The sequence below is a fragment of the Coregonus clupeaformis genome, chromosome 9 (genome assembly GCF_020615455.1).
Source record: "Coregonus clupeaformis isolate EN_2021a chromosome 9, ASM2061545v1, whole genome shotgun sequence".
Classification (NCBI taxonomy): Eukaryota; Metazoa; Chordata; class Actinopteri; order Salmoniformes; family Salmonidae; genus Coregonus; species Coregonus clupeaformis.
In genome coordinates, this window is record NC_059200.1 from 20,979,827 (window position 1) to 20,996,192 (window position 16,366).

A 16,366-nucleotide genomic window follows, 5' to 3' on the forward strand; every position below is an offset into this window, starting at 1 on the left:
ATTCGAACCAGGATCTCTAGTGGCACAGTTAGCACTGCGATGCAGTGCCTTAGACCACTGCGCCACTCAGGACCCTCCTCAACACATAACGGCAACCCAGTGTTCTTGTCCCCAGTCGCGTGGTGCGGAACGCACGCTCCCTCTGGACATTGGAAATGCAAAAAAAATCTACACGATTCCACTTCGAGTCACTTTCACCTCACCAACATTCCCCAACCTGACACCACATATGGATCTACCAGAAGGCAAGGATCCATTCTCTCCAAAATGTGCACTCCCACAGGACCAGAATCACCTTTATCATCAGGACAAGGCTCAAACTTGCTGATCTTCACTGCACCTGCCACCGCAGTTAATTCATCCTCACTCTCGTCACGTTCAAGTTTCTTCTGTAGCTCTACCAAAAGTTCTGTGTGATCCACCACTCCATATTCACTCAAAACATGTTCTACTTTTCTCCTTGTCTGCCATCTTACCCCCACCTCATGGCCACACCGGCGTAAATATCTTCTCGAGCCTTAAAAATCCTTATTTGACCTGTCTCCTCCCCTTCATCCTACACTGATTGAAGTGGATTTGGGATTTAACAGGTGACATCAATAAGTGATCATAGCTTTCACCTGGATTCACCTGGTCAGTCTGTCATAGAAAGAGCAGGTGTTAATGTTTTGTATACTCAGTGTATATCACATGTATTTGCTCTGACTGAGGCCTTGCCTTGGGAGTATAGCTTTTTCAGTCTCTATACTGAAAAAGTTCTATTGAATATGTCTTACCAGTAAATTATATGCAGTATTTTTATAGCACATTATTATCTGCTCTTTGATAAATCTCTTGTGGGCAGAATATGTAAACATAAAATGGTACCATAGCTCTGTCTTTATACTATGGGCACTGATAGATAATGAGTAGCAATAGTTCTAGTGCTTAAGGTTTTCGAACGAATCACAATTTCTGAGGTGTTAGCATTTTTCCAATTTCGGAAGGTCAGGGGACATTCGGCCCATAACTTGCAAAGACCTCCTCGTTCTAGCATCATATGGACCCAGAAATTAATAGAGCAGAGACTTTAGTTCTGGGTTAACTGATATTAGCTCTTTGATAATCATTGAGATAAATAATTGCTTTATTAAATATCCATAAATGTATGAATATACAGTACCTTTACATAACTTTTATTACAAAATAAGTTCATTATTTTTGATCGAGTCTCACTTTCTGGAAGAGACTTGTCAGGCTAAGATTTTGTATTTATTATAACTTATAATGAAACAAACCAGTTAAAAGCAACAAACAGCTTTCCATTTATTTCATTAGACTTTTGCAGAATGTCTCAAATGTGGTCAGGTAGACCTAATGTATCACAGCTATTTACCCTGCACAGTTGTTTTAAAGCTGTACTATTTCAAAACAGAGCACAGATGCAGAGAATAGTACAAGATGTTATCACGTTATGTCAGCCAGAGGAAGTTTTACAGTTTGTTTCAGTTTCACAATCAATTATGTGTGCAGTTGAGTTTAACAGCCATACACTGATGTGTTGAGAATCCTATTCTTATGTGATGGACAGAGAAATACAAAATTTTTGGGAGTGTTGGTTGAGGAGGAGTGACCAGTAGTAACAAAAATAAAAGTAATAACAGCCAACTCATTGCTTTGCATAGTGAAGTCGTCATAGCTACACAGTGGTAGTATATTGGCATTAAATGTTGGCCTAATGACGACGAAGTGGACACACACTGGGGTTGAAAGGAGCACAGGGCCCTTCTCCACAGTCTCAGAGTAGGAGTGCTGATCTGAGATCAGTTTAGCCTTTTAAACCATAATGAATAACCCGGGGGGGGTCCTTGACTAGCACTCCTATTCTGAGACACTTTGTGAATATGGGCCCTGAGCTTTTGCAGGTTTCTATGACAGTTTTAACCACATACTGTCCAACGCTCAGTGGTGTTGGACAGAACGTTAGAGACGTCCACTGCAGAAATAGGACTCCAGGATCAGGCCTCTTGTTTCTTCAAGCAAAACAACGTGCACTTTTATTTACAAGAGCGGGTTTGATTGTAATGCTCAGGTTTTCCCCCTGTTGCACAACTGAATGCATTAAACTGTAATGTGTCTCCCGCTTTTAACCCAAACCCTCTGAATCAGAGGCGTGGGGGGCACCCTTAATCGACGTAGTCGGCGCCCGGGGAACAGTAGTTATTGTTGGGGGTTAACTACTTTGCTCAAGGGCAGAATGGCAGATTTTTCTGTTACTGGCTAAACTCTCTTAACCACTTGGCTACCTACCTGTGAGTCCAGTGAAGCCTACTGTAGATGAACTGTTAAAAACTCCCTTCTTCACACGCCAAAGTTTGATAAACGGAGTCACAAGAATACCAAAAATATATATAAACAAAAAAAATTCTCTAAAGTTTCTGAAGTAGCTCTTCTAGATTCCTGTGTAAAGATGACTTAATTCCAAAGCAAGTGCTCACTGCTAAAACAATCAAGATATGACATGAAAAGAGATACTCTAGCTATATGAGAAAACGTACGTTAAGTGCCTAAAAATACCTACCACTCGCCTTCTTTAAATAGTTTTCTGTTTTGAACAAATATAAAGTGCAGTACACATTCAGGCGCAGATTCTGTTGCATACAAAAATAAGTCTGTGGAGAGCTCAGCCCTTCTCCTCCATTTTGTAATATTCCTATTGAGAGAGAATCAATTCCTAGAGGTGAGATGATTTGGGGGGACGGGGGGACGGGGGGGCGGGGAGCTTGCTCCACAGTCGTTATGTCTCCATCATGCGCAGGTCGTCTGTTTCGCAAGTAACTTCCTCCTTGGACCATCTCCCTTCTTTGTTAGTCCACAAGCCAGCCTCCAGACAACGCTTCACATGGTACTCTGCCACCTGGTGGTACAACCAGACAGGGACAATGAAATAGCAACTTCAACTCATGAGAGAATTCAAAAAAAATAAAAAATAAATGCTATAAACCATAACTCTGTAATCTAAAGAAGAAACAGACACCCTTATGCAATTTGATTAATTAATCTGTGTGTGTTAGTTCTAAGGTTGCCTGTTCCAAACACTATGCCCCCTGGGAAGTGTAGTATAGGACCATAATCCACCTGCTCTGTGGGGCATCTTGACACTAACACCTTTCAGCAGCACTCATCAGGACCCGTATTCAACAACCATCTCGGAATAGGAGTGCTGGGCCCGTATCCACGCCTCAGAGTAGAAAATTGGTCATAAGTTCTGAGGAGAGACATTTTACTCTTATGGGTAAAAATAAAAGCTATGCATGTCATAAGAGTCTCACCTTGTAGACAGATATTTAGGAGACCTCATGAGCTGTCCTAACCAGTTAACCCGTTTACACTCGTGGGAATTGGCCTATATGGATAGGGCTAAACAGAAAGGTCTAAGGCACTGCATCTCAGTGCTTGAGGCGTCACTACAGACCCCCTGGTTCGATTCCAGGCTGTATCACAACCGGCCGTGATTGGGAGTCCCATAGGGCGGCGCACAATTTGCACAGCGTCAACCGGGTTTGGCCGGTGTAGGCCGTCATTGTAAATAAGAATTTGTTCTGAAGTAATTTAAATGCACTTTCATGGCTCAAAGAAGATTCTTCAATTATAAAGTGCTTTTTTGCGCTCTCATAGCTGGACCATTTAGGAACTAGGGCAAACGCACTAGTAGTGGTTTTGTTTGGACACAACCCTGCATCCCCACAATCACAGAACGACTGTTGATGTTTATGCAATCTAAAAACGGTCCATTATAAAATCACAATCTGGGTCAGGTAGGCATAATTTAAAAGCTTGTTCTATTGCCAACATGACTAGCTAAGTTATAAAATATGATATTTGTGTTCGGCTTTCACAATACAATTCAGGGAAAAATATCATCATTTTGGAGCACATAGAAAGGAGTCATGAGTGCATTCAGGTTCGTGTGCAGCGGAAAACTCCTTACATAAAGAAACATAGGCTCATTCTGTTCAGAACAACCCAGGGTATGACACCATGTTATCTTGGATCAAATGGTGATCAGAAACGTTGACACTGTATATGACATGAGTTTTATGATATGGAAATGTGAAGTGCACATTTGGATTAACGGGTGTTTGGCTTGCTTCTATGACATCAAAGCAGTATTTATTACCATCCTCAACATCTCATCTTTCGAAAAATACATTGAGTCCTCTTAAATTTACAGCATTTCCCTCACTAAGACAAAAAATGTGCTAAAGTTGCCCAATTAGTGGGAGGGATGGGGGGGACTTCTTGTTGTGCGCGGTGCTCAAGTTCAGAACAGCGGTCAGTCAAAACCCATACAGAGCTGTGAGGCAGAGAGCCAAAGCGTCATGTATAGCATGTTACTGCACAGTCACTGCATTACAATTTATGTGTTTATCAGTGCCCAAATCTACCATTTTGAGTGAAAAGGGTTAAGAGTTACCAGCAGGTGTCTTGATAATAGAAAAATGCAGCAAGTCAGTGTTTCCTTACAGACTTACAGTTAGTGAGAGCATACATTTTCATACTGGCCCCCCGTGGGAAACGAACCCACAACCCTGGCCACATGCAATTGCTTTGGAGTTGATTTTTATATTTCAGTTTTGTGATGATCAATCCATTAATAATCTACACCTACATGCAACAGTATCTCTTGCGCTTTTGACAGTGATTTAACTTGAGGCCTATTTCACATGACATGCCTAAATACTTATAACCACTAGGGTAATATACTTTTTTTTTCTCCTTAGATTATTTAATTACCTACATCATGTTATTTCCAGTTCCTTTGGAGTGCAACAACACGTTAAAAAAATATGCCTACATTGGGCATGCCTATAATTTGGGCAATTGAAGGCATCTAGGGCTTATGTTAACTTTGATTGTGTTAGATGGAAATGATAGATCTTTGAAACGTTGCATGCAACACTATCTGCAAGTGACTTGATGCCTACTGTGCCAAAGCGATTTAGAGTTATAATAATATAATATATATCCAAAGCGACTTACAGTCATGTGTGCATACATTTTTACGTATGGGTGGTCCCGGGGATCGAACCCACTACCCTGGCGTTACAAGCGCCATGCTCTACCAGCTGAGCTACAGAGGACCAAAAAACGGGAGTGATGAGTGTGTTGATAGAACAGTAATATTGTCAAAATTCTACTTTTAACAACCATCAGAATTGGTTAAAGAAAGGTTATGCATGCCACCATATTAGGCAATAATTAACAGTAGGCAAAGTGATCGTGTCAGGCGAAAGTTATATCAAACATTTATCATTGCAACATTTGATGTACCGTCACATTCACCGTGGTTGTCTGAAGCGAGTTCACAGCTGGCGATGGCTCGTCGCAATTGGTTATTCTCCATCATTTGCAACAATGTCAATGAGCGTCATCACCATCTTTCCTTTGCGGTACCTCAAACTGTTGTGATTATAAACCTTTATGAGTTGATTTTACTCCTGCCTCAGAGTTTGTCTGGGAAGTGTCTTAACATCATCCAAAAACTTTTTTAGTCTTAAAAAACAGGTTTTAACAGGATTCCTAAGACCTTTTCTGAGATGTTTTCATCCAGGATCAGCTCCCTACCCCCTGTCCATAGAACCATATTTATTATGATCTAAGAGGCAAATTGATCCTATACCAGCAGCACTCTTACTCTGGAACACACTGTGAAATAGGCCCAGTGCTTAGTGATACTGTGGGGGAGAGGGTTGGAGACTAGACCTGTCTGAGCTGCTCTGAGTGAATGTACATGGGATATGTACCAAATGGCACCCTATTCCCTTTATAGTGCACTACCTTTGAATGGGTCCTGATCAAAAGTAATGCACTATATAGGGAATAGGGTGCCATTTGGGACATAATGGGATTAACCCACTGAGCTGCTCAAGCAGATTATAATGCTTATGTAACAGGAGTTTCTCTTCTGCGTTCATTGGCCCACATCTAGAGTTCCAACCAGGCCCCAACTGCTAACTAAGTGTTATTTGTGGAGGAGGAGAGGACATGACATTTGTTTCATTTCCTCTTTTCACTCTCTTTTAGGATTTGACATGGAGTCAGACTTCGGGGGGCCAGTTGGGGGTGATATTCTTTCACTCTCTTCCTCTCTTTTCCTCTCCCTCTCTCCAGGAAGGAATTCTGTTCTAGAGGAACGCACTGAATGTTAATTTACTTTCGTAAATTAGAGCGCACGGCTTGAACATTAACTTGGGCTCTTGGGATATATTTCCATATTTTAACTCAATGTTTATATAAGAAATACATGTAAGAAATAAGGCCCCTCTCACAGTATAGCTGACATTTTTCTAAGTTTCAAGATTATACCTTGTACATGTGGTATCAATTGGCATAGGAGTAATTAACTAATAGTTATCAACAAATAATAGTGTGGCTGAATAAACAGATCTGATTCTCATGTACAGTACGTGTCTGACTCTGTAGTCAGTCTACTAAGAAAACTGAGGAGAGAACTGTAGCCATTACCTGTGGATTCATGGTGCTGAGAACATTCTGGAGAATCTGCATATCTTGCAGCTGGAACCCTGCCTTCAGTTCCTGTTCCAGAATGGTAGAAAGAGTAATATACTGAATATATCAGAACCTATACTGTACTATATCAGAATACCCTATATTAAATTGTTACCATAAAGGTGCATGTCAAAAATTCGAAGATGTAATTTAGAATACTCACTGGGGGTAAAGATTCTAGAACCTCTTTGGGATCCAGACGACAGCGTGCTGTACTGCTCTGGTGTTGTGTGTCGGAGAGTGTCGCTCCTTTGAACTTGACAGTGTACTCTTTTACTCTCTGCTTAAAGGCCTCTAGCTCAGTATGGAAGACGTTTAAGTACCCCTCTTGTCCTGCCTTACATGGGGGGGAAAATGACAACGGTATTAGAGACTTACTTACTTAATCATCCTCGGTTGACAAGAGGAACTTGGAATCATAACTATAATGTAAAAAGTGTTTTCTAAAATGGCTTATATTAAGAGTGTGTTATTCAGCTATAGATAAATGCTTACGGCTGAGAAAAGCAACAAATATTTTGGAATTAAACCATGCAGCCTCTTAAAATCATATAAATTCTCATTTTAGTCATTTAGCAGACGCTCTTATCCAGAGCGACGTAGTTAGTGAGTGCATACATTATTTTCATATCAATATGTAAAAGACTGGCAACCATACAGAAATGCTTACAATGTTTTGACATGAAAGCAACAATGTTTTGGCATGAAAGCATGTATCTGTATATCATTGCCGTGTTGTAGGAGTCTGTCGTGACTCCTGTCTCTCTCTAGTGGTCATCTGACACATTACATCACTGTCTGTACACCTTCCTTCCTCCAGCAAACTATTTTTAGTGAATGACACGTTAGTTACATAACATTCAATAATAACAAAATCAGTCAAAATATTTGGACAAGTTTTATCATTAAATCACACATTAAAACATTTGATCATTCCTCAACCTAGCTTATCAATAACAACTGGTTATATGGTGGGTGAACTTAAATTAAAATTACAGATCCTTTGCTAGTCTTAAGATGCCTCAAATAGGATCCTGTTCACTTTATAGTGCACTACTTTTGACAAAAGCCCTACGTAAGCCCTTGGTCAAAAGTAGTGCACTATTATATAAGGAATAGGGATTGATTTCACCCCATTCGTAGGGTGCCTGGTGTGGTATAATGACTTAACCGTGACTCAGCAGACAGACCAGGATAGCTCGATGCCTACTTTAGCTTTGTTGAAGAACTGACGGAAGCAGCCTCTGGGATCCTGCTGGGAGGTGCTGGCCATCTCCAGGATAAACTGCATAGCAACAGCCTGGTGAGCTACCTGCTCCATCAACGCCTCTTTCTGTGGTTGAATATATCAAAGTGGGGGGAAAATGTGAATTCATCTGTATAAACACAAATCAAGTCTGTGTAGGCTATACTATAAGTAAATGTTTGTAAACATGAACTGTAAAACATATAGTCAGGAGAAAGGGAACAGGATAGAACCTCTAACCCATACACAAAAAATAATGTATGCACGCACGACCCATACACAAAAAATAATGTATGCACGCACGACCCATACACAAAAAATAATGTATGCACGCACGACCCATACACAAAAAATAATGTATGCACGCACGACTGTAAGTCGCTTTGGATAAAAGCGTCTGCTAAATGGCATATTATTATTATTATTACATAGGTCACCCATAGTCATAACTATACAATTGCTCACTCAGAAATTGAATTAGTTAGAAAGATGGTGAAGGGGTAGGATCAGTCTGGCCTTTTCACAAGAGTTAGATCCGTCTGTCAGTAGTAATAGTTTATACATTAACCCTGAACAGGAAACATATGGCCGGCTGATATTGGCTTTTAGATCAAATATATAGTATCAAATACTAACAGCAAATAAATTCACAGGACAGTGTGAGTGTGTGATTGTTCTGACCTCTTCAGCCTGAAGTCTGAAGCACCAGAGGATCAGATAGTTGGCCGTCTCCTCACAGATGAGGTGGTGCAGGTCAGACAGGAAGCGCTGGCTGTCATCCCACCTCCGCAACATGCCTGACCAATCACAATGGAGACACATTGGACCAATACCACATCCACCCTCAGCACCTACTATAGAGGGACATCAGGTATCACAATGCATGGATCTGCTGCATCATTCAATATTAAACCATGACAAGCGGTAGATTAAACCTGTCACTCACCGAAATGTCTCAATTCTTTTTCGTACTTCTGAACAAAGGTTTTGCTCTTGTCGTGATCCTCCAATTCAAAGTTTTTACTATTAATAATACTCTATAGGAGAAAGAGAGACACACTGAGAAGGGGGTAGCGGCATTCCAATATTGTGACCGTAGTATGGGCGAGTGGGCGTGTCGAAAAGGTAAGGAGTGGGCGTGTCGAAAAGGTAAGGAGTGGGCGTGTCGAAAAGGTAAGGAGTGGGCGTGTCGAAAAGGTAAGGAGTGGGCGTGTCGAAAAGGTAAGGAGTGGGCGTGTCGAAAAGGTAAGGAGTGGGCGTGTCGAAAAGGTAAGGAGTGGGCGTGTTCGAAAAGGTAAGGAGTGGGCGTGTCGAAAAGGTAAGGAGTGGGCGTGTCGAAAAGGTAAGGAGTGGGGCGTGTCGAAAAAGGTAAGGAGTGGGCGTGTCGAAAAGGTAAGGAGTGGGCGTGTTCGAAAAGGTAAGGAGTGGGCGTGTCGAAAAGGTAAGGAGTGGGCGTGTCGAAAAGGTAAGGAGTGGGCGTGTCGAAAAGGTAAGGAGTGGGCGTGTCGAAAAGACTCTGCGAGAGTTTGGACTTCTGTTTTTAAGCCAGAGGATGAGTCAGTTGTATTTCACTGTTAGTTTTACACATAATTGTACATTTTCAGTTATTCAACTGACAATTGTTTATTTTTTACTATTAAGTATTGATGATGGGTATACTGTTGCGTCACGCGTTGTATGCATGTGCTTACTGTGGACTGTCACCCTAATATTTGCTACTACGTAGTTACTTCCCACCCTGTTGCCAGACAGTGCATGTCAAGCGGGAGTGAAGGGCACTGTGTCCCGGTGTTGCCATTCATGCCCTCCCCATTGAGTAGTAGACTATGTTTCAAGGTGGCATCTAGATGGTAATCAATCAGTTATTTATTGTGTAGGCTGCTATCCTACTTGAAATATCATGCGAGAGAAAAAAAACTAAAATGGCCACGTTAGCTACTGCCGGCGACATGACCGTGATACCCAGTAGGAAGCACGTCGATACAACACTGGTGCACTGGTCGCCGGCTTATCGACTCATCGTGCAGCCCAATCAGCCACGCAAAACGGTCTTGAGTGGCAATAAATCTGCCCAATTAGCTGATTCGCTTTCCATACACCCACTCCTTTCAACACACCCACTCGCCCATACTCTGGTCGGCATACTGGTCTGCAGCTACCCATACTTGATTAATTCCTTGCTTCCTCCTCCTCTGACCTTCTCATTCAATGTGTTTTGATAAAGAGGTGAGAAGAGCGCACACAAGGAATCAAGGAGATACATTTGAGATTGGCCCCCTTACCGTCTGGAGAAAGCTCAGAAGTGTACTGATTAGGTAGTTGGCTTATCAGGGACATTAACTTGGTTTACCTTGTTTCAATGGGAAAATATGAATTGCAATTCCTTGATTCTTCACATCCTCTCCTCCTTAAAACCCATTTGATCAGAAGGTCAGAGCGGAGGGATCATGGACCTTTTCATTCAAAGTTTGAGAAGGAGGCGAGAAAACTTGAGGAATCAAGGAAATGCAATTGAGATTCTTCCAATGTGTCCGGATTCCCTTTTCCCGGGCTATATTCAAATGCCAGTATGCATTCTACAAACGGTGGAATAGGTAGTAGCTAACTACTGTAGCTAACTAGCCAGCTAACCTCTGGAGCTAGCTAGCAAGCAACGCTAAAGGGATTGAAAACAGGTTAGCATAACTCTGGCCAAACAAAAAAATAGTTTTTCTAAATATTAGCTAGCATTTATGAGGCCAGCAAACACGTTTCTCACACGCTAGGAACGCATTTCCTTCTACGTTATAATGAAAAGGTGCCGCTCAGTCCCAAAACACACATTTTCTGGAGACTTGTGGGAGGAGTGTTGATGACGTCGTCCACTGTATGTGCTTTCGGTAGCCTGATTGTGTCCAGACTGAGGAGAAATCCACACACAATGCATCCCTAACCACCTCTTGAAGTGGTCAGCCAGATCTGAACACTATCAGACCACAAAGCGACTTTTGTACATCTAGATCCGTCTTTTCAATGCGATCTTCGCATTCTGATAGCAGAAGTCGCACGTAAGTGTCAAGTGTAGACACGACCTTAGTTACCTTGTCAAACATGTCCCGGCTGCTGTCAGAGCTGAGCACGGGGCTCCTGCTGCCTCCCAGCATGCTCTCCTTCCGGCGCCACTCCTGTTCAGTCTGCGAGAGCTCTGATTGGCTGGCGACAGCGCGGGCGCGCTCCTGCTCTGCGCTCTCGGAGCCGTGCAGCTCCAGCCCACACAGCTGGTCCTGAGCCTCCACCAGCTGCCATCTGGAGACGATGGAGGCCTTCACACACTGCTGCTGGCTCTGGCACAGGGACGCCATGGACTCTGCACCGGCAACCTCCTGGAAGAAGAAGATAATTAACTTATTAAGAACAACTGATATCCTAATATCTTTGTAAGGAGGCCCTCACACATTGCTGCTGGCTCTGGCACAGGGACGCTGCAGCAGCACCATGGGGTCACAGAACAGAGGGGAGAAGAGGTTATAAACTACTGATATCTAAGTATATTTATATTACATTCTGCTGCCGTCTCTGGCACAGGAACCCCATGCTCTCTACACCTCCATGGTCACAGAGGAGGAGAAGACAGTAACTTATTACGACTGATATCTGAAAAATATTTCTTACGTTACATTCTGCTGCAGAATATTACATCTACAATAATCAGGGCCAGTATTCCTAAAGCCTCTCATTATCCTCCCGCTCCTCCTGATGACGATGCATTGCAGTAACTCTGTTTTGGCAAACTGTGTGCAATAGTTATACATGGTCATGTAAAAACTCAGGTTGCAAGCTAATAATAACAACATGAACACCACCCACTAGCTTCAGCTGTCAACTCAATACCGCATTAACAGATATAACTATCAGGGAATAGAGAGATGACAGCATATACTAGTTATGGGGGCTTATCTTATCCACAGTAGTTGGGAAAGCTAAGTACGTAGCAAGCCGTTACTGCTTGACAGGCTAAAGCAGCATTACAGCAAGTACTACTGAGAAACACATTTGGTGTAGCTAGCTAGTGCCCTATTCCCCAATTTACTGTGTAATACCGGTAAACCATTGTAAATTAGCCAGTGACACTCACTTGGTGGGGTAAGGAGGACTGGCGAAAACTCGCTGATGTCAAACCTGGCAATTACAGTGTCTACAGCCGGTTGTTCTGCTGAGGACCATGAAAAATGACCTGACAAGCTAGCTAAATCGTGTTGAGTTTAATCGGCTAGCTACTGTAACGTTAGTGTATGTTCAGTTATTAAACGTCGTTAGCTAAGTAAAGTTACAGATGGAGTCGGACTCAATAGCTCAGACTCGTTTCCATTGTTGACATTATGTAATGAGCTTGACTTGTTAGCTAGCTAACCAATTACATACTGACTGTAGCTATTATTAGAGATCTAACATCACGTAAGGGTTTGTCGAATAACTAGTAGCAGGCTAAATAACATGGGAGATGGCCGGTTGGCTGGCTTTTATTCCTCGATGACTGACGTAGCTACCAAGCTAGCTAGCTTACCAGTCAAGAAAATAAGCAATTGGTAAATGTACATTGGCATTTAGCCCCACAATACCTTCAGTGAGGAGCTGTGAAAGCTACTTGGCACAGGAGAGGCGGAGGCACTGCAGCCCTCTTCTTCTTCGGGAAACATGGGGGAGTTTCCAGTCCCGAACCACTCCATCGCTGCTGCTCCGGCTCGAGCCGCCCAAAACGCCGAGTTCTGGAATCTGTCACTTGGGAAAATAGTTAAATGGCCTAAGCTCTTCTCAAGAAAGGCAATGCGCTAGCAAAGGTGATATTTGGCTCAGAGCACAAAAATACAGCAGCCTCTTTTAGCCATAACAACTTCAGCCTCCATGCTTTTATACAAGTACCACGTGGCGTTGAACTTTGATCACGTGGTAAATCTGTTTCGGTGTTTTTATTTGTATTGATGACCAAGATGACTATACATATTGTAATATAGAGAACGTTTCAGAATAGAAATAGCCGTGCATTACTGTACTTAAAATAAGTGAAATCGCCGTAAGATTATTTTATTAAGTGGAGGAAACTTTTACCTGTTTTCAAATATCTGTGTAAGTATAAAATTGCATCAAGGTAAAAAATACCAGGCAGCCATTTCCATCACTATACTATTTTATTATATTATATTCTGTTCAGTTCTTTTCTTTTCTGTTATTTTCTAAAACTCGCGAGCCATAGACGAGAACGATAACTTGGCAGTGTCCATTCCCTTATCGTTTCGATTTCATGTCATTTCCTTGCTAGTGCTAGAAGCAAGTTATAACGTAAGTCTATTTTTCACCTTCAAAACATTGTAAGATAACATGTATTTGACTCATGTGGTTAATTCGGTTAACATTCAAGCCATGTAAAAACATGTCACAATGACATAGAGTTTACATATTTTTAGCTAGAAAACATTCACACGTGAGATAAATGCTTTAAAATGCTAGCAAGCTACCTTGCTAATTTGTGACCAGCTGGGTGGGCCAGCTAGCTAGCTAGACATGGGGACGTGGGTTAGCTAGCTACTACAAACAACCCACCAAGCATAATTTGTCACACCTCGCACCGCTGTGGGCTAGTTGTCAAATTAGTGAACATAACAGGATGTTACAACAGAGAGGATTCTCTTTGGGTACAAGTTGTGTATTTCCCTCATCTAGTAGGAGCCGCCTAGCAGAGGGTTTCCCACCATGCTGTACTGTTCAATAGTCGCCAGTAGGTGGCAGCGGAGTAGCTACTGCTGTAAGAGTGAGTTGTGAGAGCCAAGAACCTACGACGGGGAGAGAAACAGTCCAGACTTCAGATCTAAAAAACATCCTCAGCCTCAAAAGCATGTCTCACAGCCAGCTGGCAGCATGCCCTTTCTAGGTCTGCTGTTCCTACAGGGTGTGTGCTGTGCTGTGCGTGTTTATTTTATTTAACCTTTATTTAACTAGGCAAGTCAGTTAAGAACAAATTCTTATTTACAATGACGGCCTACATTGTAAATGTGTGTGTGCGTGCGCGCGGGCACACTTGAAAGAGAGGGAGAGTTAGACCTTCGGGTTTCAGCTCTGGTTCATAACTTGCTCAAGAGTGAAATTGTGAATGTAAGACATGGGTCTTCAACCTCTTCTTGCGCAGGGACCCCCTCCCAGGCAAAATGGCGACCCAGGGACCCTCATCATACCTTAGCAAACATTTTTTTCTCCAAATGTCTTGTCTTATCATCAGGTGAATGATAATAGCAAGGAGAAGTAATTAACATTTGAAAATGAATAGATTGAAAAGATAGTTTAATTATTTTCCCTCCCCACAGTCTTATATATATATATATATATATATATATATATATTTTAAACCTTTATTTAACTAGGCAAGTCATTTAAGAACAAATTATTAATTACAATGACGGCCCACCAAAAGGCCTCCTGCGGGGACGGGGCTGGGTTTAAAAAATATATAAATTATATAGGACAAAACACACATCACGACAAGAAGAGGAAATGTAAACTCTAACATAGCCTATTAGCTAGAAAGATAACTCCAAACACATTTTCACTAAGAGCAGCTGTTTAGCTGGTTAAACAAAGGTTAGCCATGTGTTGGCAAAAATGTATGTCCAAGTCAAGAATGCTAACCAGCAGCCAGCGGCACATGCTGCACTGGTAGCCTATTAGCAGGTGCTTTTTCAAAGCCTATGTCAGATACTCCAGTAAGTGTAATTGACTCCAATGAGTGTAATTTGCTCAATATTAGGAGTTGAGAAATAAAGTTGACATCATTAGAAATAAGATATTCTCCTCTTTTCCTAATGTAGGTGGTATGTCATTCAAAATGTGTTTATTCTGTTGTTGCTAGAGATATTCATGAAAACATTGAGAGATAAAAACGTGTGGACCCCTTGGAGTACCTTGGACCCTCGGTTGAATACCCCTGATGTAAGATAAGGGTTTTCAAGTTAATACAAGTTTGGGGTTTTAATAGTGATGGAGGAAAAAATTGATAGTCTCATATCGGGATATTATTTTTAACAAAATCGCAATATTATTTTTGCGCTAGTCAGCTGTACCTGCACCAAAACTCAGTTTTTATCCTTCATACCTTGTTCTCCATCTTCTTCTTAAATAGGGAGCCAATTTGTTTTCAGCACTTTTATTTCCCTGACTGATCAAAACTCGTTTTCTCATGGCTCTCTCTTGTCTCTCTGCAGCAGACATATGGTGAGCAATATGTTTTGAACATGGATCGCAAATAAAATCGCAGTATCGAATCGCAATACATATAGAATCGTGAGAATCTCAATACATATCATATCGGTACCTACGTATTGTGATAACATCGTATCGTGAGGTCCCTGTTAATTCCCAGCCCTAGTTTTTAAGAGCCTTTCAGTGTTTTAAAGACCCTTTTTTATACAAAGCCATTTGAATTAGGGCTGGGAATTGCCAGGATACGATACTATCACAATACTTTGGTTGCCGATACCATATGTTTTGCGATTCTCACGATTCTTTAAGTATTGCGGCTCGATGTTCCAAACATATTGCTCACCATAAGTTTTTATCAGTCATGGAAATAAGTGCTGAAAACAAATTGTCTCCCTATTTAAAAAGAAGATGGAGAACAAGCTATGAAGGAAAAATACTGGAGTTTTGGTGCAGCTACAGCCAACTAACGCAAAAATAATATTGCGATATTGTCAAAACGATACGATATATCATCAAATACAATATCCCGATATGTAACTATTTTTTCCCCCATCACTATATGAATGCAGCTTGTGAGAGGTTCTGGTATTAGGGTAGCAACTATGCCATTTAAATGAATAAAACAATCAGAAATGATTTGATCAGACACAGAAAGAAAAGAAAGCTGAATTTCTAATGTGGATGAAAGTGTTACGGTTTGAGTTTGGGATGCATAACTGAACTTAATTAGTAAATAACTAATTAAATGTCCCCAGTCAGGAAGTGTCTACACGCTATTCTAACTCCAATTTGGCGTCTCTCCCCCCACTACTGTCTCCCCCTCCCTCACTTTGTCTCCCCTCCTCCCCCCTAGGAACGTAAGACCCCTCAGACTTACGACGCAGCGCCACCCACTGGAGAGGAATGAGCCAGGCTACGCAACCATTGGGTCAGTAGTTAAGCCAAACAAACACCTGTCTGGGACCTACACACACGCATCAGGCCAGACACCAAGCTCAAATACACAAACACACATGTTGTAATATGTTTTTGCCTCTGTCGGAAAGACAGGAAGGATAGTCCCGGCAGGTGTAAAGGTATACAAGTTGAACGACACACAAACAAACTCTCCCAGGTGGAGTGCTCTTCCATATACAGCTCGGAGTCCCAGCTTACCTATCACTCAGCAGCTCACCCATACAATTGAGAAGCTACATGTTCCACATTCCTGACCCCCCCCCCCTCTTTTTTTCTGTGGAACTGGGTTGGGGGTTGGGGATAACCGCTAAAGTAGGGAGAATAGCAATGGAGAGGGAGGAAGAGATGTATACGATTTCTATGAAGTGTGCAGTGTTCTTCCGC

At 41.9% G+C, this 16,366-nt stretch overlaps 2 protein-coding genes across 7 annotated transcripts in view; one reads left to right on the plus strand and one right to left on the minus strand.

The window, feature by feature from the left end:
- Window positions 1–1,280: 1,280 nt before the first annotated feature.
- LOC121573451 (hsp90 co-chaperone Cdc37-like 1) lies at window positions 1,281–12,688 on the minus strand. 4 transcript variants are annotated; one of them, XR_006661407.1, is made up of 9 exons: window positions 12,397–12,687; window positions 10,879–11,160; window positions 8,745–8,835; window positions 8,480–8,595; window positions 7,763–7,885; window positions 6,716–6,889; window positions 6,508–6,579; window positions 3,118–3,247; window positions 2,808–2,896 (listed from the first exon to the last, which is right to left on the minus strand). XR_006661407.1 is itself a non-coding variant. In XM_041885455.2 (8 exons), the coding sequence occupies exons 1-8, from the start codon at window positions 12,502–12,504 to the stop codon at window positions 2,777–2,779; spliced, it is 1,086 nt and encodes a 361-aa protein (XP_041741389.1). In that variant the 5' UTR covers window positions 12,505–12,687; the 3' UTR covers window positions 1,281–2,776. The 4 variants fall into 4 exon arrangements, 3 of the variants coding, with proteins under 3 accessions (XP_041741389.1, XP_045078446.1, XP_045078447.1); XM_041885455.2 differs by lacking the exon at window positions 3,118–3,247 and having other exon boundaries at window positions 1,281–2,896; XM_045222511.1 differs by lacking the exons at window positions 2,808–2,896; window positions 3,118–3,247 and adding an exon at window positions 5,055–6,162 and having other exon boundaries at window positions 12,397–12,688.
- Window positions 12,689–12,772: 84 nt separating this feature from the next.
- The window catches only part of LOC121573450 (exonuclease mut-7 homolog), a 58,836-nt gene continuing 55,242 nt past the window's right edge, over window positions 12,773–16,366 (plus strand). The window contains exons 1-2 of one of the 3 annotated variants that reach the window (XM_041885453.2): window positions 12,773–12,901; window positions 15,879–15,953. In XM_041885453.2, the coding sequence (XP_041741387.1) occupies window positions 15,929–15,953 (25 nt within the window). In that variant the 5' untranslated portion in view covers window positions 12,773–12,901; window positions 15,879–15,928. Of the gene's footprint in view, window positions 12,902–13,041; window positions 13,115–14,679; window positions 14,756–15,878; window positions 15,954–16,366 lie in introns of those variants that run through there. The other 2 variants (XM_041885452.2, XM_041885454.2) reach the window with 2 other exon arrangements.